General features: G+C 33.2%; 1 protein-coding gene across 12 annotated transcripts in view; it reads left to right on the top strand.

Annotated features, from left to right (window-relative positions):
* The window catches only part of CASK (peripheral plasma membrane protein CASK), a 138,783-nt gene that overhangs the window by 101,218 nt on the left and 10,940 nt on the right, over window positions 1-26,625 (top strand). For 10 of the 12 annotated variants that reach the window (XM_034328152.2, XM_034328154.2, XM_076688031.1 and 7 more), the window contains 3 exons: window positions 15,184-15,375; window positions 15,699-15,863; window positions 17,319-17,387. In XM_034328152.2, the coding sequence (XP_034184043.2) occupies window positions 15,184-15,375; window positions 15,699-15,863; window positions 17,319-17,387 (426 nt within the window). Of the gene's footprint in view, window positions 1-15,183; window positions 15,376-15,698; window positions 15,864-17,318; window positions 17,394-26,625 lie in introns of all 12 variants that reach the window. The other 2 variants (XM_076693336.1, XM_076688019.1) reach the window with 2 other exon arrangements.

Here is a 26,625-nt window from a genome sequence, read left to right on the forward strand (position 1 = left end):
CAACATTTTTTGCATTTGTGCCTTTTTTTATTTGCAAACGTGGCCAACAGAAACCAAAATAGAAAAAAAAAATACAGTAGAATTTTTCTTTTCTCTGAAAGGAAATATGTTCAGTGTATCATAGTTGGGAAAACTCGTTAACGGGCAGCAGGCGTGTTTCAACAATTGTGCTTTTTCCACGTAAGAACGTAATTGGGCCCTTCAATTTTTCACCGTTGCGCTAGCTGTCCCCTTTTTTTTTTGTCCGTACCTTCATTCGGGATTTCTCGTTCGTCGCGGTAAATTCGGCACGCTATTTGCAGCCTCGACAGCACGCAACAGACACGTAGCTATTGTGTACACTAGCTGCATCGTGTTTCACGTTTTCAGAGTGCCCCGCTAGTGCAGACTGCACTCGTGAACGCAGAAGTTAATCGCCCATGAATCAAATATGTTTTACCGAAGAGAGCATCTCACCGAGGGTTTGCCTTTTTACGCATCGCTACTACTTGACCGTCCGCCGCCGGCTGACTATAACGAGTTTTTCCACTTACGCCGCGCTATGACCGGCTGCGACCAGGTTTAAAGATCGCCTCGTAATTCTGTGAAATGTAAAAGCTGCTTCTGCTCCTAGAACAATTCACTGAACGAGGATACAGGTGAACAGAAATAGAGTTTTACTTTGTATTCTACAACTTCATACTAGAACAATGAATGCTGAATGTATAATGTACATATAATGTTGGTCAGAAGTGGAAAATTATTTCTTGATTTTAGAGAAATATCTTATATTCAAAGTATTTTTATAGCAACAAGTGTCTCATCTGCTACAAATAATAACCCGGCAATCTGATAATTAACTGATACTAAATAATATTTACTAATTAAAGTACGTATATCCTATTGAATTATAATTCACCAACAGGTGTTGCATTCACTACAAACGAACTAACCAGTTGATAATTAACCGATACGAAGTACTATTTACTGACCCAAGCTTGTATTTCTTATCGAGTCACGAGCCACAGTATTCACCTGCATCGTCCGCTAAAAACAAAATATTATTACAAAGATTAATAACACGCAATGCTGGATTACTGCCTCTTAAAGCGAGAAGACAAGTATAAAGTCGTTGGTTCGTGTAATCTACCTTCTCTACGTTAAATATTTAATCTCAGGTCGCTTAGCTAGAATACACGCGAATGCTTGCACGAACAGTTCAATCTTTTGTTTTATATTCGTTGTCGTTTTACATCGTCTGTGTAGGTATACGAAAGGGACAGTATAAAAGGGGAAGGAAGTCAAAATATACGAGCTTACATGAACCTACGTAAACCGGGGTATAATATAACAAATTTCACGACGGCACGGAAGGTAAATTATTATTATTTCATTGCAGCGAGGAACGGGAAGAAAAAATGAGATTCAACTTTTAAATTTAATTGTTCAGTTTCTTTCTTGAAATTAATAGAATAATTTTAATGATATTTAAAACTTTCTTCTTTTGAACGTGATAATATTAATATTATACAGTATTTTGTACAACTTTTTTATATATAAACTAGGTAAAAAGAAGGAGTAACCCAGAATGAATTTATTAAAAAGTTTCCTAATAGGGTATCAAAAAGGTAGTGTGTTGAAGTTCAAAAAGTCGTTCTCGCGGTGGGGGAAGACTTGATCCAGACTAAAAGTTTTCGTTCGACTGCTTAGGGAAATGAAACGAGTGGCAATAAGGTAAGAATTGCATAACATACATAATTCTTCGCGGAATTACTCGATGATAAAGCTCGTGGAAGGCTTTGAGAAATTGCACAGGAAAGAGCTTAGGATAGACCAAATCGATTTTCCACTTTATAATTGCTGCGATATTTTCTTGATTTATTTTCTGCTTCTCAGCAAATCGTATAAAATGATACTTCTTCTCAATAGTTATATTTATATTGAAAATTCTAGAATTTAAAAATTTGTAAATTCCAAAATCCTTAAACTTAGAAATTCAAGAATTACAAAATGTGGAAGTTCAAAAACTCTAAAATTTGAGATTTCCAAAGTTTCGAATTTTTGGATCAGACACAATTATGAGTGCTACCGTATAGTGTTAATAATTAGAATTTCAATACGTCTAATTAAATTTGTTCATTCTTACTATGACACTTAGTATGTTAATTGCCTCTGGACCCCAATTAATTCTCAGTAAAGCCAAGTTTTGTATGTAAGAACAAGAAAGTTTTCGTCGATCACAAGAAAGACTCGGGGCAAAATCACAGCCTGTCCATCTTCAACACTCCTCCAGGTTCCAGGAAATGTTACGAAAGACATTCTGATAATGCACTGCGAGGGAAAAGTGGAGTATTGGACTTAAAAAGCGCTTCGTCAACTCGATGGAAATTCGTTACTCCCCACTTAGTTAGCCGACTACTAAAACGCTTAAAGAGACTACACCCCTGTAAATTACGTACAAAGTCGTTTGAAGCTTCGAAGAAAGTCCATTCTTAAGGAAATTTTAAACAATTCATTTAATAAGACCTGTTATTAATTAGCACAAATCAGATTAGAGTTTTCAAAGTTGGTTGAGAGCAAATAAAAGCACTTATGCGTGAAAATTCCATAGAATGGTGGGTCTTCTTTCTTGCAATATCTTCTGAATACATTTTGCAACTTTGAAGTAATTAAAATTCAAGAATTCATGTTATTTTTATTTCTAGTTCAAATTTTGTTTTTTCTTTACAATTTGGTTGGCATATTTTAATTTTTGGCATTACTTTAATTAACAGAGTATATCATTTCAGCTGAAGGTACTTCGTAGCATGCTCACGTGCAAGTGCTCTTAAGTAATAAACTGCTCGCTTATTTCTTATTTACTGTACTTAATTCATTTCAATCTTTTCTTTTCTTAGCGGTTAATATTCATTAAGAAAAATGTTCATTTCGTTTACAACTTATAAAAGAAGGTTTAAAAAGTGAGAAAAACTCAAAGTTTTGAAAGATACATGGATTTATTCTCGTTTAAAAAGGTTTTTATTAGCAATTTTTTAATTTTCCATCATTTTACCTTTGTTTATATAATTACAAAATTATTAAATAGAAACTAGAAATACCTAGAAAAATCCTTAAAATAATTTACAGTAATAAAAATATTGTAAAATATTCATTACGGGTCGAAATGGGGCCAGACACCGTCTCCCGTGTATTTAATTAAACCATTCTCCTTCGAGGATTAACTATCACACAAAACAGATTCACAACGTGGGTCACGAATGATCCGGCGCACTGTTAATCACATTTTATAGAAGTATAATAGCAACTAGTTCACCTCTGAAAAGATTGCACGAGTCACGTGTTGGTGTTTCAAATGTAATTGGTAAATTGTGATTGCTGGTTACTTATAATACTACGCCATGTTATTGGTACTGTAAACTTTAATTGAACGAGATATCTAAGGGGGGCTACAGCTCCGGATCTCACTTTCCAGGGAACCCCTTTCTAACTCTTTTATTTACTATGTCAAAAAATATTGAATGAATTTTTCTTACTGTTTACTTTTTTACAATTAAATGTTATTTAATGTTATTTAGAATCAATCTTAATTTTTTAACCAATGGGGCCCCTCGAATGTTTTATAGCCCTTGGAGCTGGATGTACTTAATGACAAATCACATATTCACAATTTTCGATGAATTAAACAACGAAAATGAATTTGCATTTTTGCGATATCAGGATGGTTCATTGATTCTATATAACAATCAGGATTATCGAATATTTCAGATAGCTTGATTGGAATTTATTATTCATTTCAAACGTTCGTGTAAAATCTAATTTTTAATTAATAATTATTGATCTCCCTTTGATACTTTGTCTGTGGTATGCTTTATTTCAGGAAGAAATAAAAAGAAGTGTATTTTATTGGTTCGGTGATCGATTAAAAGTTCGTATCAATATATTATTAAATTTTTATAGAATATGACAAGAAATATTACAAGAACTACAAATAATATGAAATACAAAATTAATTAAATTCGGGACTTTCTCCCTGCTCCACCAGGTTAAGATTTTAATAACTTTAAATGCAACTTTAAATTGCGGTACAACACATTCCTCTCTTTATTATCTGATTATCATTCAAACATTCAAAATACACATAAATTGAACTCCGTATAAACAGAATGACAATATTATTATGGAACGCGTTTGACCCCAAGGAAAGGTTGAAGCGGTATCCGGGGGATTGGCGGGAAGTCGAACTCCAAAGCGTCGACAGTAGAGCGCGCAGAGTCAGTGTTCGGCCAGCCGTCTTCACGTACACAGCTGTCGGCATCGGCGCTCTGTTTGTTTTGCATACCTGAGTAACGTGCGATTCTTGTGGAAACTGTTGTGTCGACGTGTTAACGTGTACCGAATCGAACGGTGCTAATAAAGTAGCTGCATTTTGTTGGCTGGTGATCTGACAACGATGCTGTGCTACGTGAGTTTTGTTTATTTTTTAACGCTCTCACAGTTGAACGTTTAGTAAAATCTGTAAAATCTGTCTTAAAGTTTAAACAATTTTTCTTTTTATACAATAACCTTTGCATGTACTTTGGTGTTTCGGACCTGTAATTACAAAATTATCAATCATGAGGAGTAAAACATTTCTAATTAATATAAATTTTGAAGTCAATTATTTGAAATAATTATTTATCTACAGTGAAATTTATCTACAGTTTTCACTTTATGGCAGAAATATTTCCTTCAATTTTGTAGAATAAAGGAACTCATCACGTTCTTTATTTTACAAATTATTGTTGTCATTATTTTAAATGGGTTATTATATGAGTGCCGCAGATTTTTTGCACCAGTCTAAGAGAAAATTAATGATGATTTGGTGTCTCTGGGGCGTGTAATCCGAGAAATATATATTACTGCAGATCTTTTTTCTCCTGGAGTTCTTTGTTAATTATTTAGAGGTAAACTGTGAATTTTGAGCGATTATTGCTGGTGTTTATTTACACATTTTACGAAGATAAATATGCCATTCATTATAGGAATATGATAGCTTATTTACAAACTACACCTAACTTGTATCAGTATTTGCAGACGTGTAGATTATGAAGCTAATTAATGAACCTTCTGAATGTGCATCCGGAAGTACCTTATTTTTGAGATACGAAATTTTTTTAAATATTCCACGTAGGTCTTTATAAATTATTAACATAAGCATCAAACAAAAATAAATAAAACACAGTTTATTAAGTTTCCTCTGAAAAGTTGCTATTTTAAATCGGTACACTTAGTACTTTTATTTTTTCACTTTAATTAATATAGTAACTCATGGAAGCTCAAACGTCAAGTTACTCTTTGTTTAAACTTCAAATTGCCTTCGTATTTCGCAAAATTTGTTTACTGTAACATAGCGTGCAAAATTTTTCAGGGACTAAATTAAAGCGAACTTTATCCACTGTTGCTTTTTGAGAGTGCAAAATATACTGGTGTGTTTGTACTTTAAAGTATAACATAGTTAACTGGGAAAGAGGGTAAAATGTAAACTTTTAATCCAACTTGGAAAAATAAATAACGTCAGAATATTCTAATACCTTGTTATTCTGCTTTTGGTATCAGCAACAGCTGTGCATTATTGAAATATTGATTCAGCAAGGTGGTCAATAAAATCATTTGAAATTGATTAGTTTCCTGTTGATTACAGTCTGGTTGATTCTTATTTAATAAGGTAACAAATGGAATGAAATTAATTTGGGCACCCATTTGCATAATGAATAGGTTCGAAAAACAATGAACGAATTTCAAACTTTTTGTGAAATGTTTTCATGCAACTTCAACTTTAAATGACACTTTTCGTGCAGGAAATTTTGAATAGCCCCATCGCGATTGAATTTTGGAACCATCACTTCCTTTTTTGCAATTTTTTGCAAAACGTCACTTTATCTAAAATGAAATAAATCATTAACACATTTTTAAAATAACTCTGTTGAATTTCGTATCGTAATAAATTGTAATGAGAGATGAATTAATTAATAAATTATTTATTGGTTATTGTAGCATGTTCATATATGCGTTCATATATTTTATCTCGACGTATTTGGTTCAGTAATCACATTTTGTTTATTCACATAAGCTTCTGATTATTTAATTACCTCCATATACGTAATTGCCCAAAAATCAATATTTATCGTTAGATATTTTTATTTTCAGATAGTATTAATTTAGAAAATGTTTTATAATGAATAATCTATCTTTATTGAGATTTCGATTCTTCTAAAAAAGGAAAAACATTCTTCTGTTTACTTTTCATTTCACCGTAACGTGAAATCTTCTCAGAACAACGTAGATTTGAAATCTCTCAATTTGGTTGAAGGTTTCTTCGTGTACTGTTCTGAATCCGTTAAATTATTAACTAGACACTGGTACATTAAACTTTTCATGTACCTTCTCAAAAGAAACTTTCAGTTTGAACGAAACGAACTCCCTTGTTCGTCCTGGTTCCTCTATCTTATTTAAACATTATTCAATATTTAACAAAGTTCCAAAAACTGTATCAGTAAATCCTTTATTAAACCATCATTTTTGACGTGTTCAAAGATAAAATGTAAGCTCTTTAGTTAACTCTACGTTATTCGTATTAATTATTGGGCAGTAGGATCAATTAAGCTAAATGAAATTGTTTGAAATTAATTATTTTTTACTAACACATGAAAGCATCTGTACGAGATAATAATTACTGAAAATGTAGCTCTCTTTATTCTTCGAAATGAATTAATTTCCAAATGTAAAATTCAAAAAATGAAAATAACATGTAATACGAAATTAGATCAATTAATCTCCTGTTATTTTCATTTTAAATGCGAAGTGCTCAATCTGGACCGAAAATATCTCTACTGCACGATCTTTCAAAATTATTGCTTACGTATCTTTGCCCAAATCATTAATATCTTCCTTAATAACATGACCCGTGGACTTCGTGACCTCGATTTTAAGACTTCGATAATCATCGAAGCTGAAAATTCGAGGTGCTATTAGTTCAAGGTCGGCAAATCGATTTCAGTAAGTAACTCGATGTAACGTTGTGCATCATTGAACTTGCAACTGGCAGGAAACTTGGTCGTTCCAGAAGAGAGAAAATCTAATTTAAAAGATAAGCGGCCCTCGTGTAGCTGGTATACCCAAAACGGTTTAGCGTATACTTATCGGGATATCTGCTCTGGATACAGATGCCAATGTCGAATAATCGTGGCTTTTCAGCGGCACGGAGCCGCATGTAGCAACTGGTTAAATGGAAATGAAGGGAACAGACATAGATCCAATTGGAATAAAGTTGTTAAGACGATCGCGTGGTTCTCGTCGTTTAGTTTAACGTTGTTCAGAAAATTTACGCGACGCTTCGGATAACTTTGTTGAAAACGTTATCGATGGTGTACCATGCGGGAACCATACGGGAACGTGAAATATTTCTTTTATTTTAACCCATGAACAACCTGAGCCTGGGTCAATCGTGACCCAAACTTACGAAACATGTACAAGGATATTAAATTAAAGTTAGATTAAAGAATAAGAATTGGAGAATGAAAATAACATGAAATATAAAATTAAATTAAAATTAGGGCTCTCTTCATGGTCCGTCGTCCGAGGGCTAACACCTTGACGGCTGGCTTCTCATAGCCGGGACTTTGTTAGATAACTTTTTATGCCAACATTCTTTTCCGTGTTATATGCTAATTATAATTTAAAAATTAGTAATTTTGCAGCGTACACGGTAGAAGTTCCTAATTATAATTCTCTAGGTAATTTTTGTGATTTAAAAATTTTTAAATATGAAATTTCATGATGCACTGTTTGTTCCAAAGTAGAATCAGCCATTTTATATTGAAAATACTGACGGCATATTTGAACTGTCATTTTCATCAAACCTTAATTTTCGAGTTTACATAACACAATTGTTGTTTGATAAAATTTCTATGTCATCAAATTCTGTCAGACTTTTGATTCGTTTCGAAATTCATTCGATACGTAATAACAATTTCATATATTTCCGTCACGTTTCGTTTAAAAAATTCTCGTCAAAATCTAAAAGCAATCTTACACTGTCAATACTCGAATCCGTGATCGTTTAATTACAATTTTGTTACATCGGTAACATGATGGATCGCGTCGAAACGGATTATCAGCTAGCGAACGATCGTTGTCGCTAATTTACATTCGCTTCGCAAAGATAAACACGAAAATTTGAAATTGATTTTAATGTGGGCGCTGATCGAACGGTGCCGATTAGATGTAGATAAATGATCGCATAGTTCAACCAACTGGATGCGAGACCGTTGAAAGCATTTCGCTTCAATAAACATTAGGTTGTTGCATGTTAAATGATGGATTTCGGAATAGGTGAAAAGTCCGACAGAATTTTGTTGATATAAAAATAAATGTGAATATATCGTAATGAAATACATGTTTTAAATAATTGACGTAAGTGCGTATCAATCTGAAGGGCAAATTTTATAAAATGTGGAGACATGACCAAATAGCCATTCGCTTTGTGAAATAATATGATTCGTGTGGTTGGTGAAATGGTAAAAATGAAAGAACTCGAAGGCTGCTTTACGGCTATATAACACAGCTTCAAACTGGCCCCTTCACTGTACTCGGTGAATCTCTTTCAGCTGTTAATAACAAGTCTAGAGCTCTTGGGGTGTTGGCAAAAGAAGAAACGCCGACATGCAGAGTGTAACGTAGAGGATCATTAAAATCTTTCCGAGTTTTCTTTGTAATCGTTGAATTTTCAGCGGTGCCGGAACTTCCTGTTCTTTCATGGCGAATCAACCCTCTGAACGTTATTCAATGTTCCACAGCGGTTTTTTTTTTTTTTTTCAAGTGCCCCTCTATTCATGTCTTTATGAACGTTAGCAAACATTATTTTTTTTTCTCCGTCACGAGTGATTTAAAAAGTTTGCAAAGAATTGTTGATTGATTTACGAGACACGGATTATTCGTGTCAAGGAACGAAGAATAATGGAACCAAGAATGGATCCAGATTTACGCATCGCGCGGTTTCACTTTGAACAGCTTTAACGGTGGCATAAAAGCAAACATTGCTGACTGAGAACGCTAGAAACATCGATAAAACGGAAACGGCACAAAAGCTATGAAACTGGAGCACAACTCGCGTAACACTACCATTTTAGTGGAATTAATTGAAATTTACCTTTTCCTCGTTGTTCGGCGATTGATCATCAAAGGCTAACAATAGTAACTAATTGTAAGTACGATTTCACAGTGCTTAACCACAGGAAGTGGTTGTGATACCGTTTGTCATTTTGGTAATATTTTACTGTCTCGAAAACGGAAATGTAATAATTAATCAAGTTAAAACTATCCTACTGTATATGAGAAAAATCTTATTAAATTATTTCATCAAAGTGATCGATATGTGTTGAAAATCGAGAACGAATTTAGAGTATGCATTAGAGAAATCTTAATGCATACCGTTAGCCTTTTTTAATTGTCATCAAGCCAGTTTTCTCGCATGCCTGTCGGACGAAGACAATACGCATTCAACCGCGATCCATCTTTCTTCTCCTTTGTTTCCCGCTGCTTCCTGCTCCATTTATTCTTTCTCAGCAACTCCATTTATAATTGTTCGCCATTAAGTAAGCTCATAGTTACCGGTTGGCAAGCGAGCGTGCAAGCGACGAGGATCACCTCTCGTAACTTCGTCCGTTCCGCTACGCTCCTCCCCTCCGACCGTATCCATCCCTCTCGTCTTCCGCTTTTCCTTGGTTATCATCTGCATAATTTTGCGACTGCTTTTACCCTCTCGTGCATCGGAAGTTGCGAGAACCGAGTAGAGAAGTTCTCTCCTCGAGAACGATAGGTTTCTGAATACCGTACAGGATCGGTGATACGGAAAATTGATTTGATATTTATAAAGAACCGTGGAGTTCTTGAGGTGCTGCTGGAAACTTTGTTGCGAGCAGTTACTAAATAATTAATTGGTAATGTTTAAATGGATTCTGGCTGTAGAATATGTTGCGTTGCATTAGTTTTTTAGGGAGAAACGAAGTGTTCATTTTAAGAGGGTAGTTTCATTTTGATGCATGAGGAATAAGTAAATACTCCTCGTTCAAACGATTAACTGATGAACATTAAAACCCGTTAACGTTTAAAAATCAGTTCTAAAGTAACTTTCCCTAGGAAATAAAAAATAACCGGAGAAAAAGTACTCGTTGCAGATGAAATACAATTACACGGTTAGAAAGTTCTCTTTGATACTTTATCCCCAGCTTCACTTTACGTTACATTAATCATTCTGTTTCAAGTTAAAACGAAAAAATTGCCGTCGCTCGACCGATACACCTTTTGCCCGTTGAAATCAATTATATCATGGTGTTTCGCTGGAACCTTTCTTCTCCATAATTCTATTTGTAAATCTTGTTTGTTTTCCGCGCAACATGTAATTTTTCCGCAAATAAAAAGAAAAATAATTTATTGTAAATGGTGTAGCAATTTTCTTTGCGCGACGTTTCGCGTTTGAATCGCGTCGAATGTACCGTTTGAGAAGAAAAATTAGCAGGAAGAAAATGCAATTACGTTCGCGACGTTAAAGCTCGCCAATGAGCAATCCCGAACGCTGACTACGAGCAATTGTTTCGAGCAGCTTGCAAGCGAAAGAGCGCTTGAAAAGGCGTTCAACTCCTACCAAGGGGTGAATAGAAAAGCTCCGCAACCTTTGTGGATGCGTCAAGTTTCTTTGTAATTGATTCAGTAGTTAGAGTCGAGCACTGGGCGTTCCAGATGAAATTTGTTGACACAACTTCGGCACGCAAAATATGTGATTATGTAGAACGAGTCGGATTGCATTAAGATTTCATGCTAATTGGAGAACACATTAATTCCGATGGCTGCAACCAACGATCCTTCGAAGCCATAGGTTTCCCGGGGGGGGAAATCGCATTACAGGGGAGGCAGAAATTCTGGGAACCTTAATTTTGGCGATATTAATAAAAATGATTATAAAATGATTATAATAATGTGTAGTCTCGAATCCAAGTATATTTCTCAGGAACTAGGAAATTTCAAATAAGATTAATGTTGGCTATTAATTTTCATAAAATTCATTACAAAGTAATTATACCTAATTTTACTATCCAAATAATGAATCTATCTAAATAGGAAAAAATTAATGATCAAATAACATTTGAATGAATCTTCATTAAAAAAGTTCTTATTTCATTGAAGGGAATAGAACTTCTATTTCACAAGATGTTCGTTGGCATTGTAAACATAATCCCTATAAGTTCTCAAGAAGAGTGAAATTAACGTCTGCAAGTACAAGAAAAGGTAAAAAGAAGCTGGTAATAGTAAGATCAAAGAAAAAGGCAGTCTCCCTTCTGTCTTCAGTCCTTGAAATTGTTTCAAGCAAACGCTTTTTGCTTCAAAGAATTTCTTGTTACCCCCTGGACTTCTCGATACTTCTTCCATTCTAAAGTAGTTCAACAATTTTAATTTTCCGGAGTTAAAGTGTGCCTTCTATCGTATTGTGGTTGCTGATTGTTATCTGCTAAGATGAGTTCATCGATATGAAAGATAAGAGTATACTTTTGCCTTCGCTTCCACTTCGATAACCAAGGAAATAAAGTTATCGAGAACTGGAAGCCAGAGACTCGGAGTATTGCATCTTTCACACTTTTCTGGGACAATTTCTTCAAAGTTTTAAAATTAGAAGAAATTTTAATTGAATCGCGTGATAGAAGATCCCGAGCTAAGATTTTTGATCGTAAAGGATTTAATTAAATACTTGAGGGGGTGATTATTTATTTATTTGCAGATTGCACAGTTAGAGTTAAACTATTTATATAGAAAATGTAATAAATTTTGTGTTTCAATTTTATTCAAATTGAAAATATGTAGTTTTTATCTTAACGATTAATTAACCTACTTTTTTAGTTAAACTTGGTACAGTAGTTATTTCTGAGTTATTAAAGTAATTCCGAAAGCACTTAATTAAGACGTTCCTCCCAGAAAATGGTTACCAAGCGAATTCTCGGCAATAATCATAGTTTTCATTGCAGTGCATAACAGGACACCATGAAATCCTAGCTATATTTATGATAACAGCTTCTCCTTGTAATCATGTAAAAATTTTACTTCTTATATGTTTGCAATCTCTTTCAATTTTACTTATTGAGTGGTTAACATTGAGTGGAAGCCAGTAAAGTTGTAATTCCGTTACCAATGGCAGACTTGCCACTCGACCCGAATAAATCAGGGAAACTAATGACCCGTGGGTAAGGCGAATCACATCTATTTGTCAGTTGGAACACGGCTACCATTTTTCTGTATATATCGAACTCTTCTCGTCACTTTGTTGCCGTCCCGGTGTTTCCCTCACGGTTCTCCAAGCAATATTGTTTGGCATCCAGTGCTGTGCTCGGTTTCCATCACTCCTGGCATGCTCCTCCGTTTTCACCAAACATTTCCCTTAACCCTTTCCCTATTTATAAACACGTCGTAGTCAATTTTCCATAGAAACTTGCCCTTCGATAATTTCAGTTAATGTGAAAAGTGAACCTGACTTATTGTTCACTTACATTTTATAATCCTAACAATTGATGTTTAAGAATCTAACAATAAATGAAAGTTTTGGATTTTACCCTGATCCTGTTAGGAAACAAAGTTACTTTATACGAAAGTTCTAACTCTGTACTCGGGATTATTCTGCATGTTATGTACGTTAAACCAATGAATTGACTTCCGGTTGCGACCCGATACCGGCGCGATAGATATACCCTCCTGAAATTTGCATGGAACAATATTATTTTACCCCCCGAAACCGCTAACTGGTTCATTGACGTGCAAACGCGCGGTTGCGATCGTTTGTGGTTTAGCTGTTCGTAATACCTTTAAACGATAGTCAGAGTTAACATAATTTATAATCGTTATGCTATTTAAATTGTTTCACGATTCTGGTCCCCTCGTATTTAAAGTTTTTAACACCTTACATAGTGGACACCATAATTTCGTTAGTACCAGAATAGGTATCTATGTCTATTAAAGTGTGACGAGTTTTATACTTTTACGAAGATTTAGCAAGCTTGACCGGTTACCGGAACTATGTAGAATTGAAACGATGGCTTTTACACGAACGACTCTCTTCAGACATTGGCATCGTTCCAGAAAATTATCCCGACACTTTGAAACGTAACATTTCCCACGACATGCCGTATCGTACGTCGCCGAACAAGCTGTCTCCACTTTTCCCCTATTTTTTCTTCTGCCTTCGAGCCGGTCGACGTGACTCTTCCCTCGTTACGAATCGTGAAAAGGGGATGGAAATCCACTGAACGTGTCGATGCCTGAGAAATGGGAATCGATGAGCTGAAGAGACGTCTCCGTCGTCTCGATATTTTTAGAATTATTAAAATTGTAAATAAGAATACAATTTTATTTAAATTTTTATTATTTCACATTATATTTATTAAAACGATATTAGAACTGTAAATTTATTCAGAAATTGATATTAGAATAACTTGTCATGTAAACCACATTAGTTACGCTTCAGTTTAATAGCGTAAGGAGAAGTTAAACTTATCCAATAATAAGTTACATTATTTGGATTAGGTTAACATGAACATTTTAATTACTCGCCGAATATCAAACAGTTGCATTCAAGGTAATGCACGCATAAAGTTTCACAGCAAAACAGTAAATTACCTCAGAGCTCAATTGTTGGAAACATCTGAAGCCGTGTTGCTGGAAGTTGACTAATTGGTAAACTAACTGGTCAAATTTGGAATTCAGGGGACATGATTGCAGCGTTGTTTGAATAGTAATATACATAACAGTGAATTAATATGTATTTTGTTGAAAATTTCATCGATGTCCTCTGATTTCTTAATTCTACTAATCAATATTAATTTTAATTATCACACTGCAATTTCACGGAAACGGCTTAGTTAATTTTCTAATTAAAATGACAGGATATTGCTTTATAAACAAATCAATTTCGTAATAGATTGCAAAACTGTGGTTTGACACGTTCGAGCAAGAGTCGAAACTTGAAACTAGTGGGTCGTGATTGAACCGCAATTTCAAGCGTTCGACGTGGATAACTTGTCTCAAGTAATTGGTAACTACCTACGTGTCGCGATCAGATGTACAGTTTATCGAAACACGTCACCGCCAATGTTTGATTTCTGAGCTCTTTGATGTTCCAAGGAACATCGTGATCCCTCCTTACCTTACTGAGAATAATTGCTAATTAGTGTAAGTTTATTCGTATAATCAATATACCTGTACTTCAATAATAACTTCAGTAATAAGTTCAGGTTATCATTAAATTAAAGCTGCTATTATAGTCAATCTATTGTATATGTATTAAACAAAAAATCATTATGGTAAATTTGCAATATATTTCTAAATAATTTTCAACAAATTTCTAATTAATTTCTAATTAATTTCTACACTTAGATATTATGAGGTATGCTTGGAAATGAGAAAAATTATTATTTAATTTAGCTTAAATTAAATAAAAATTTTTCCATGTGCACTTTATTTCAAGCTTGAAAGCGATTTGTCCTCAGAAAATTAAAACCACACACTCGAATATTTAAAATATCTAGAAAAATAATGTATATGCTCTAGGTATCCATGGTATTGAAAAATTCAAACTGTTTTGAAAATGCCATCAGCTAATACTTTTTTACGCTTCGAATATAGTTTATTGAGTTTTTGATAGCCTGCTTGTAAATATTGTTTCGAATACCTGTTTTCCACGCAACACTTTCCATTTGCAATAAATAATCGATCAAACACGCTGTCACGCTTATTCTCTCTGAACAAACGAAAAAAGAAAATAGAAACTGGGAGGACGCAATATCCCGAACCTCTGTCGATGAAACACACAACCACTCGTCTGTTTACGATGAGGACAGACGCATTTCAAGCGATACGCGATATTGCATCCGAAACAGCAGTGGACAATCACTTTTATTCCTCCCATTTAAATCGTTGCAACTTTAACTATTTTCGTTAAAATAACATAGTGTTCAAGTTGCTACTTAGACCAAACAGTTTTATTCTGTTGACCATTTTTCTTCTTGATTATTATTTATAGCGGATATATTTTTGCGGTAAACTGTTCTAATTGAAATGTTCAGTAAAAGATAAATGTTGACGAATCATTAACTCTTCTAATTTGCAATATTATTTTTTATGTTACAGGCGCTTCTTCAAGCACACGACGTAGCTGGACACGAAGTCTACGGTGAAGAAGCAACCAGAGTAACTCCACCGCCTCTTCTTCCTTACCTAAATGGAGGCGATGATCTGGAAGGCCAAAACGGTGATTTGGACCTTGAAAATGTAACACGCGTCAGGCTGGTCCAGTTCCAGAAGAACACCGATGAGCCGATGGTAAGTTTTTAAAGAATTGTATCAACATGATTAAAGTGTGAAAATTAGTTTAAAATTTTGAGGGATTGCTGCAGCTCTAATATTCCAAAGAAGGGTTAAAATAATTTACTGAATAATTTTGTTAATTAATTAAACAATAGAGATTAATAATTAAATAGTTTAATAACGTTGTTTAAAAAATTACTTTAATGTTGTTATTTATATTCACGTTTATAGAGTAGTGAAATTTAGTTTTTAATTACAATGCATAAATATGCAACGTGTAGGTACTAGTATCATGTACAGAGAATGATAGCAGGCGGAAATTGCTCGTTTACTTGCAGGGAATCACTTTAAAAATGAACGAGGATGGGAAATGCGTGGTGGCACGAATTATGCACGGTGGAATGATCCACAGACAAGCGACACTTCATGTCGGCGATGAGATCAGAGAAATTAACGGAATACCGGTGGCCAATCAATCTGTCAATACCTTGCAAAAGATACTCGTGAGTACGAACATTTCGATAAGGATTAATCATGAATATTAAACGTTTCATAGTTGCATCGTGATTTAATTAAGTGTACAATGATCGTATAGATGATATTACATATTCATAGTTGATATTTAGCCGTATTTGTTTGTTCCTTACATGGCAGTAAATCAAGCGTATTAAATTTAATGTTTTCTATGGTGTAGTATGTGTTCTCAACAGTGGCCTTGTACTTGATACGTGTATTTTATTTTTCTCATTTTGAAAGCAGTATAATTTAGTTGATCTGAAGTTTTTGATTAATAATGTACATTATTTATTAATTCGACCTGACTTTAATATATAAATTATTTCCAAATTTCTTATGAAGACATAATAAATTACTGTTTTAATTATAATCAGAAAATTTGACAAAATCATTTAAGAGAAAAATACATCATTTTATTTTTAATATAGGTTTAATTGTTAAAAATATTAATGTACCGAGCATGGTAGGCTTCCTCGGGGGGAATGGCGATGCCGCAGAAAAATTTGAATTGATATGTATGTTAATATTAAATTTTATAATATTTAATGATGGAAAGTTACATTATTTTGTTTAATTCCTACTTTTTCGAGCAAAGGAAAGCCTACTTTGCTCGATACTGTCCTTATAGCTGATTAAGTGTTCTATGTACCATTTAGTTTTGCAAAATTGTGTGAAATATTTGTAGTTCTATACAGTTTTTACCTTTCAAGCAATGTTAGCAATGTCCTACTTGCTTTGTAGATCTCTAAGGATGCAGTATAGTATTCATGTAGTTTGCTACCCATTTATCATAGATACGGTAGTGGACAAAAGTTTGAGTTCATTCTTACGAAATAATCTAGATTTGGATAATTCATGCCACTATGGACAGATTTTAATATTTAAATCAGTACGGTCCAAGGATATGCCATCGTAATAATGATCTTATCGTTCGTGGTAATTTTATACAAGAGTTCATGTTTATAGCATTTTTAAGCCTTTCTAAAATTTTAACAAGTTCCTTATGGCTTTTGAAGGGGGAGTATGTGCGATACAGGGACGACTCGTGAATTTATCTCGAGATTTTTTATCGCTAATAAAAAATATTTTTTCACTTTTAATTTTTACCATAATTTTGATATTTTATCCAAACGCACACACTGTATTTATAGTAGGTATGTATGCATATTTCGAAAAATTGTAGCATCCTCACAATTTCAAGCCAGGAGTCGCCACTGGTGTGATATTAAAAACAATGGCCAATTGTTAACCACGTAACGTAATAAAGAACTCTTAAACTTTTGTCTACTACTGCAATTCAATACCACCATTCTTGCGCCATAGTAACGAAAACAAAGCAGAGCTCAGGAGTTCAGCTCGCCTACCGTTGAGCTAAGCATTCTCAGTATGAAATTCAAACCCTCGGAACTTCACATTGTTAACGACTTTGCTTTCTGTTACAGCGAGAAGCACGAGGTTCGGTGACCTTCAAAATCGTGCCGTCTTACAGGAGCGCACCGCCCCCCTGTGAGGTACAAGTAAGCCCTAAAACCCAAATCCAATCCCAGAACCCTACACTACACAAACCCGCACCCGTGGCAGTGCCCACGAGCACAAGCTCGACCACTGCTACAACTAAAACCGGGAAATCAGTGAAAACCTCCTCGGCTACAACCAGCAAAGAAAAAAGTAAGTCGAAATCTTCTAAAAGTAAAAGCGGCTCTTCGTCGACTGAGAGCACACCCAGACGACGACTCAATCCTTTATCAGCTCTCAGATCAAGAAAATCTTAAATGAGTCTTCTATAGATCAGTGGTAGATCTTTTTAGCTTCTATGTAGACATAGTTGAAGTTGTTTTGTTGAATGGGTCTTTTTCACCCCTCTTTCGCCTATGAATAGTTCCAGGTGAAATATTTCTTGGTAGTACGCTTTGTTAGGTAAATAGCTATTCTTCAGGTGATTATATATTTAAAACGCTGTTTTTAATAATCTTCCTTTTAGTGATCGACGAGAGATCGTTAATTGCAGCTTAATAGGGTTGTTTCTTTGTTATGCAGTAGGAATTGAGGATGTTTCTATGGAGGCTTTAATTAAGTATAATATATGACACATGGTCTAATGATGATTAAGTAATTAGATTTGGACTATTAATCTTCGGATGTCGAAGCAAAGTTTCAATTTAAATTATTTTAAATTATTTTTAATTAATTAATTATTTTTTAATCACTGAGTGAATTAACCTGTTGATTAGGTTACACGGTGCCAATAAATTCTTATGACTTTGAATAGTTTGTATATCATAATTTTAAATAATTTGAAGCAAAATATATTTATAAAAGTCTAACAGAAAAGATAACGTAATTTTATGTGAAATACTTCGAATCTCAATTAAAACTTACCAAAAATCTATAAAAAATCGAGTAGGTATATTGTCTAATGAATCATATTAACATATTTATTGCATCTCACGTTACTGTGATCTTATTGTTAGAAATCAATTGCCTAATACTGAATTAACTAGTTTAGTAGCTAGAAATTGTAACAAGAGGTGAACCTTAATGAAAGTATACTATATTTATAGTATATCCTATGTTTACCACATCATATTATATTAGTATGTTTTATAATATAAAAAGAATTAATTATTTTTAATTAATTATAAAATAAAATTTAAACAATTTCCGATGATTGAGAATACTCATTTAAAAATTATGTTCTTTGAATATTTCATTATTTTTATCTAGTCAATTATAGCTTTAATTTTTATCTGCATTAATACCTTGCTTTATTATTTATTTACTCCGGTGAATAAGAACTTAATTATAGATCAAAAATAAAAGGTACCATAGAAAATCAACGAAACCCGTATAAATGAATAGTAAATTAATAACGAAGCGCAGTCTGGAATTACCAATTCGTGTAACGAGCAACGTGAAATGAATTGTGAAACGAAACATCTAACATGGAGCACAAGGTAACGTTGTAAATTCATTAAAGAACGTACCTACATCCAGTGTAGCGAGCAGGATGTAAATTTGTGAAATTATACCATCCAGAATTCACCTCACAAACTCTGAAGAGAACTTATTGTTAGCTGATTGAACTCGTGTATATTTCTCCAGGTTTAACAGAAAACGACGAGATCGTATTGTTCGGTAAAATATTGTACGATCGACAGTGCTGATAAACGGAGGTTTTCATTTATTTCCTGGTATACACACATCTACACATACATATTTACAATGAGACACTCGATCACGAATTGAACCTATTATCTTGAACCAAACTTGTGGACTGATTTACTGTTTCATGTATCGGAGAGAGAAATGTTCAAAGGGATCTTCTAAATCGTCATATTTCCATATTTTATTGTCGAGTTATGATTTCTTTCCCTGTACTACGTAAACAGTAACACATGTGAAACTCAGATATATTCATTTTTCAGCCTAATACACGTAGATGTTATTTCAGAGTAATATATTCGCATTAAACGAAGAACTTTCGTAAACAGAGATTTATTTTCATGGTTACGTTGAAGATTCTATTTCCGTTGACCCAGTTTACAATTACAGTGGAAAAATGTCGCAATACGCGAACGTGTCGCGTTGCTTTCGTTTTCAGTTGACGAACTGTCGTTTATTCCTCCAAGAAATATTAGGTTGTTGTATGTCAAGTGACGAAACATAGAAATTCTCATGTAATTTCATGACATAAAAGTATTACGAAATGGCACTTATGGTATATCAATTTAAAGCTTAAAGTTTGAAGAAAATGACTATTCTTCAAACATTAAACTTTAATTTGATATATCATAAGCGTTATTTAGTAATACTTTTGTGTCATGAAACTGTGTCAGACTTTCTGGCATGCAACAACCTAATAAAGATTATCCCATCCTTTTTGTTATAAAATTAATTTAAATTAATGCAGCAGTCGTCGTGTACGAAAATGTTGTTCCTTATGATTTTTTGTAATATTTTAATTTATTATAATTCGCAAACTCGTGTTTTTCAACACGATACATAGTATGTAAAATATAATTGTGTAGAATTTGAAACACACACGTACACATTGAAACATTTAAGGAACACAATATATTTCCCTCCCTATTTCCGCTTCACGTATACACACGGTATATGCTCATGTATGTATATATTTATACATAGAGTATACTCGTTGTTTAATGTGTTCATTCCGAATAGTACGAGAAAAAGATGAGCTTGCGATGGCAACATGTGTACAGAAAGACGATCTTTCCTCTTCTTTTGAGAAGTTTATCACGAGGTAATCGCGATTCTGGGTAAATCAATCGAGAAATTATCCAACGCTCACCGTGTGAATTATTTGACGTATAGGAAATTATTTCAGGCAGATTCATATTATTTTCTGTAGAGCAAAGTAATATGTAAATCTGCTAAAAATTGTGGAAAATTGTGATATTTTCTGAATACATTGCTCACAAAAATAATTAAAGTATTTAGAATCAAGGGTGCAACAAATTTGAAATTATATATTAATGCTATCAACGTTAATAATAAATAGTAAAATATTTATTTATTAATCTGTAGTAGCTAATAAAGTGTATTGCCATTTTTATAGGAAATTTTAATCAATTTTTTTTATGAAAGCATCTCTAATTAATGTATAATGTTTTCAAGTTGGTAGTCCTCCTTCTTCTAGGTGCTTAGATTTTTTTAGCGAGCAGTGTATTATTATTTAAAATCTTTGTTTCATTCCCTATTGAAACGATCGTCTTGATAAATAATTAAATTAGATTCGTTGAAGTTTGATCATTTTTGATTGGAGGGTGTAATAGTTATGCCAATTTATACCCGGCATCGCACAAAACACGTGTTAATTAATCATGTTAATTTATGATCTATTCCATGTGAAATCACGTATGTAGATGATCTATAGTTTTTTCAAATTTTTGGTCGAATTTGCAACATTTACAATTTTACAAATATTTTAAACAATTATATCTTCCAGAATTTCCAAATATTTTGAAAAATGAATATATACATTTCAAATTTACAAATTTCAGTTCTAAATTTTATCATATAATAAAATCAATGTGTTATAAAATGATTAATATTTTTTAAAAATTATTATATTAATAAATGTTGCAATTTAAACGCAAGGAGAAACTATTATAAATCTGTGCGTCTTTGAACGTGGAATAGGTCTAATAAGTACCTTGTAATTAATAGTACAATTGTAAAAGAGGTGGTTCTTTATTCAGAAATGAGTACTTTTTTCTTATAGTATTTTTATTTTACAGAAAATGATTCAAAATTTTTATCAGATATACTTATATTAGTATCTATATTTATTTTAATTTATCTACAAGTGAAAAAAAGAATTTTTGATTCTAAATAATTAATATAAAAATTTTTGAATTTACAATAAAAATCTAATATTGTAAGGGTCCAACAAAAAAAATTGAATTTTAAACTCCTTTCTCTCAAAATCAAGTTTTTCCAAAAAGAAACCCTATTCTTAGCTGTCGTAGGGAAAAGAATCACCATCTCTTTCCATTGTGCCAGAGAATTACAGTAGTACAACTCCGTGAATAGTCGCACGTACGGAGAGGTAAACCGAACGTTGATATAGACAGACTCGCGTGTTCCTGCTCGGTTGTTAATCGACTGTGAGTCCGTAATTCCTAGAAATCACGGTATATATCGTGACAGTCGATAGGGAAGTATCGACATATCGAGCAGACGCGAGTTCTGAATCCATGGGCCAATAAATTTCAAAGCTTGCTCCTTGTTTCGTTTCGTTGTCGCGCGCAACCGAACGGAATTGGACAAGCTGCGTTGCTAGAAGATAATTAAGTGCGATTCCGTAGTCTGTTATCTGTGAGAGATTCGACAAATGAAAAAGGAAAAAAAAAAAAATGAAGACAAGCAGAGTTCAGTAGTCGAGCGGTGTAACAAAACGCTTTGGTCGGCGCTTTCGAGTCCACGGCGCGTTTGCATGCATCTCTATTTCTTCCGCTGTCTATATTTCTCTCGGTCTCTCTGTTTCAATCTTCTACGTATACCGAGTGTCCCATTTCACTTGACCATTTTAAACACCTTCGTTGCTATCAATGTCCTATATACAGTGGACAATTTTTTTATTAAAATTCTTCGTAACGAAAGGGTTAAAATGACTATGAAAAACATTGCAAATAATCCTTCAATAAAATTTATAAATAAAATGAAGTGATTATAGAATAAATAATTTTTCTATTAAAAAGTGAAAGTAATTAATTTGAATGATATACAAAAATAACTCCTTATTCTTTAACTAATAATTCTCAACTCTGATGAATATTAAATTTTTCATTTATCTCATTATTTATTAATTAATGTACAAATAAGTCAAATTAAGTGGGACAAAACCTGTCGTATATCCATTTCATTCTGTTTTTTCTTTAAGTATATGTTATCCTTCTCTATCTGTTTATCTGTTTCTCTCGCTCTCAATATTCTTTTATTTCTCTTGTTTCATAACGTCGGGTTGGTCACCTCGTATACTGGTAGACAATAATATTACGAACAAGTTGCGTAAGGAATGCACATTTCGTTACAACATGTGTTGGAATGTTGTTTGTTGTTTATTTTTCTTTGTCGTAAAAAAAGCTTTTGTTACACCCCTCATTATACCCTCACCTGCATGAAGGATATCTTTGCAAACGTTGAAGCTTTCCTTTCTGACCAGTACGTTACACATACTAGTTTTTTTGCATCGTGGTTTTGGTCAGTGCATATGGCGCGGTTTTTCACGATCTTGATCGACTGGTCGATTAATCGAGCGATCGATTGATCGACCACGGTTTATTTTTCGACTTTCTGGTTATACTCATCTCCTGCACGATGCGATGTATACCCGAATTGGTGATTGAATTTGCTTTTCAAAACAAATGATACATTTTCCTCGACTATCATCATTTTTAATTTTGAATATCATTATGTAAATTCATGATGCTTAAAGTTTATTTTATTTTATTATTTTTTTTTTTTTTTTGCTTCGATTGGGTTCTGTTTCAATTGCAATAGAAAGTGAATATTTTTATTGTACTTTTTTTCTGAAAATTGCCAATTTAGAAGAAGGGCAATTAACATGTATATTGTAGCTCTAATCACCGATTCTAATTCGTGAGCCTAAGTAGCGCAATTTAATTTTCTCTGGCTAAAAATGATCAAGTATCATAGGAATGGTCCCTATTCAATCCAAAACCATGTAACACGCGTCTGGTCATGGTTGTCTCTCATCCTTCACACAAGTGGATTCTCCTCAAAATTATTCACATATAATATCACTGAATCTGCAAACATTTCTGAACATGCAGCTGAGGGTAGCGAATTAGGATGAATCTGACATTATTTTCTTTACACTGATTGATCTTTCCTGTGTTTTCAAACATTCTCAGGGAGTTCGATCAGTCTATTGTTGTAACAAATTTATTGTAAAAAGCTCTGCACGTCCCTGGTACCTGAAGAGAATTGTACTTTGAATCGTTCACAGTCGTCAAACAATTTTCAAAAACTTTATCTTTTCTCTTATGTTCGTTTTCAATCTCTAATTTGTAGACAAAAAGGAAATGGATGTAACGTGAGATATCATCTGTGAGAGAATTACAGTAATCGAAATTCCTAACTTTTTTCGAGTTTTATAGATTTTCAGGAAGGAATTCGAGGCGAATATCGGGCAATTTTTACTTTTGATTTCCCTTTGGATATGTGGAATAATTTGTATTGTAAGTTTTCAAAGATATTGAAAATATCCAAAATTGTGTAAAATAATTCGTAATTTGCAAAGACAATGGGTGTGAATATTTCATTTTAAATCTGAACGTTCAAATTAAATTTTTTAAATAAATTTTAGAATTATTTATTATTATATTTGAACCATACTAGAACTTACAGTTAGTCCTAATTTACCACCATCCTTAGTTTTAATTTCAATCAAAGAACAATAATTCAAGAATTAATATTTTGCAATTTTTTTATTCTCAAAGCCTTTTATCAATTTTTACGAAGCCCGATTTAAATAATAATTGCCCGATATTTGCAAAATACTGTTTAACAAGCTAGCAATTTCAAAACTCTTTAATGTATCAAAGTTCCTTGGTAAAATTCGAATTTGTTTAAATCTCATTTTGTACATAGGTACATAAATAATTTGTACGCGAATAATTCTAAATAATTTCTAAATAATGTTAAATTCAGCCGTCCTGTTTTATTGTGCAACCACGTAGAGATTCCAATCGCGGTGAAGTAAATACGTGATACTTAAGTGTATGCAGACGGTTTGGTTGACGTAGATTTTGTAAAGCGTTGTAAAATGTATCAGGAGAAATATATATACATATACGTGTACATATATATGTATATATACATATATGAATGTTGCCCGATGTTCCAGAGTTTATTGATTATTATATAAATATGTAAGTAGATTTGCTGTAATATAATGGATTCTGTTATATGCGATCAACCCCACACCATTCACAATTATGCTGTTAAGCCATTATTAAAGTTGCAGCACAAAACAGGTAAACAAAGGGGAGTAAAATTTATCTATATGATTTTTTTTGTCATTTTGGAAGCATAATATAAAACTGATGAGAATGTTAAAAGGTCATATGCAAATAAGACTTTTTCAAAAATATCAGATAAATTTGGAAAATTATTTTCATTTTACTATTCTTATTATCATACTGGGGATATTTATGCATCAATGATACATGAAAATGAGTAGAAAGAATTGAGTTATTTTTAATTTAATTTCGTATTTTATATTATTTTCATTTTCTAAATTTCACCCTGTTCTTTTAAAAATTATTTTTCTAAGAATTATTACAAGAAATTTAAAAGGAATTCTATTCAATTCAAAATAAGCTCCTTTTTACCATTCCTGTTTTGTGCAATGGTACACTGTTCATGCTCTACCAGGTCGCAGTTTTGACCCCTTACGTTGCTATTTAACCAGCAAGAGACACGCATCTATTTAAGCCAATTTTCAGAACAACCATACGATATAACTCGACCTTGTTTAAAATGGTATAAAATTCGACTGGGGCGGAATACTACGTGTGGGGTCAAGAAACCTCTCTATATTTTTATCAATTCCAACGATCCATGCACACTCGTTTAAACAAGTTCCTTAAGTGACGCAAGCATCATCGCTGGAATCCTTGGCGTGTCCATGGCGTGTCCATGGCGTTTGAATCCAGCTGAACGTGTCGTACGTGTAACGATAAGAAGCGAATTGTACCACGTTGTATCTGGGATGCGATTTGTCTCTGTTACGTAGAAATGTTGCACGCGAGAGCAGACACCTCGTGGACAGCGACTAAACGTGCAGCGTTATTATTGCGCCGGTCCATTGTACGAAAATGTAATAAAGCACGAACTGCTGGAACATCATGATTCGTCGCACGTCACCCCTAACGTGATTTTCTCTTCTCTTGTGTCCGTCGTAAAAAAAAAAAAGAAATGAAAGAAAGATATTGAAGATCGTTGTATGGACTTCGATCATGCATCTACTATACACACCATTGTACACTTATACGAATACTCGTGTTACTGCTCCTCTGCACTTATTGATGTGATTTTCATGGTTTACGGCTGCTGGGAAATTTCGTTTATGTTGATGGAATAAGTAGAGAATAACTTAATTTTCTTCTATCTCTAAACCTTTTAAAGATATAGTTCGTTCCAATTTCATGGTACACCCTGTATATACTTGATGACCTAATTCTTTTCAAAATTAAAAGGAATATAAAAAGATCACTTAAATGAAAAGTGTTCTGCTTTAAGGAAAGATCCTTTGATGTAGACATCAAGAAGCTTATATGTACTTAAGGAACTACCCCATTCCAATTTTGATAGCTTTAATACACTTACTAACCACTTGGCCAATCGTTTAAATTAGTATAGAAAATGGATTTTCGTCTTAGCTTTACTTACTCTATCAACATGAATTAGGCTTTACAACTAAAGCAAAGCCGCTTAGGGAAGAAACTAGAAGTTAATCTTTAACCTTTTCATTACGGCACCGTTGGCGATTTAGAGATTTGGAATACGGCAATAAAAGCTGCGAAGCAGGGTTGAGAATTATTTGAATAAAATTAGAAAGTCTTTTTAAACAGTTTTGAAGAAAAATTTGTTCGACTAAAAAATTATTTAATTATCTATCTAATTATGCATAGCTGACGTTAGAAATGAAAGGGTTAATACCAAATACAACACTATTTCTTCTTTGTTATTTTTATTGTCTTTAAGGGTTTTTAGTTTAAACAGAAATCTTTATTTTTATAATCATTTCACCTGCCGCAAACTCTTTGTACTATACATTAATTGTTACACCCGATACACCAATCCCACACACGTACGCCATTTCAGTATGCGTGGACTAATTAGGTAACTTTTACATCTCTGTGTCTTTGACCCATTTTCCTCGATCATAAACGCCAACATCGTCATCTGATCATCGTATGTATGCAGCTTTAACCCTTGTATGATATCGACACAAGGGGACGTACCGCATAAAAGTAAACAAAATTGTTGAAATAATTTTTACACTATCTTAAAAATTATAAATATTTCTGTTTCATCATACAAAAATTTATTATCGATCATAAATTAATTTTTTCGTTGAGATATAATCCTCGAACGGTGCACCGTGGAAAGGGCCTCTATTTCAATTTTAATGTTACTTTAAACATTTTTTTTTATTATATGAAACTCTTTCGTTAAAAAATATATAATAGAATT

The sequence above is a fragment of the Osmia lignaria genome, chromosome 1 (genome assembly GCF_051020975.1).
Source record: "Osmia lignaria lignaria isolate PbOS001 chromosome 1, iyOsmLign1, whole genome shotgun sequence".
Classification (NCBI taxonomy): Eukaryota; Metazoa; Arthropoda; class Insecta; order Hymenoptera; family Megachilidae; genus Osmia; species Osmia lignaria.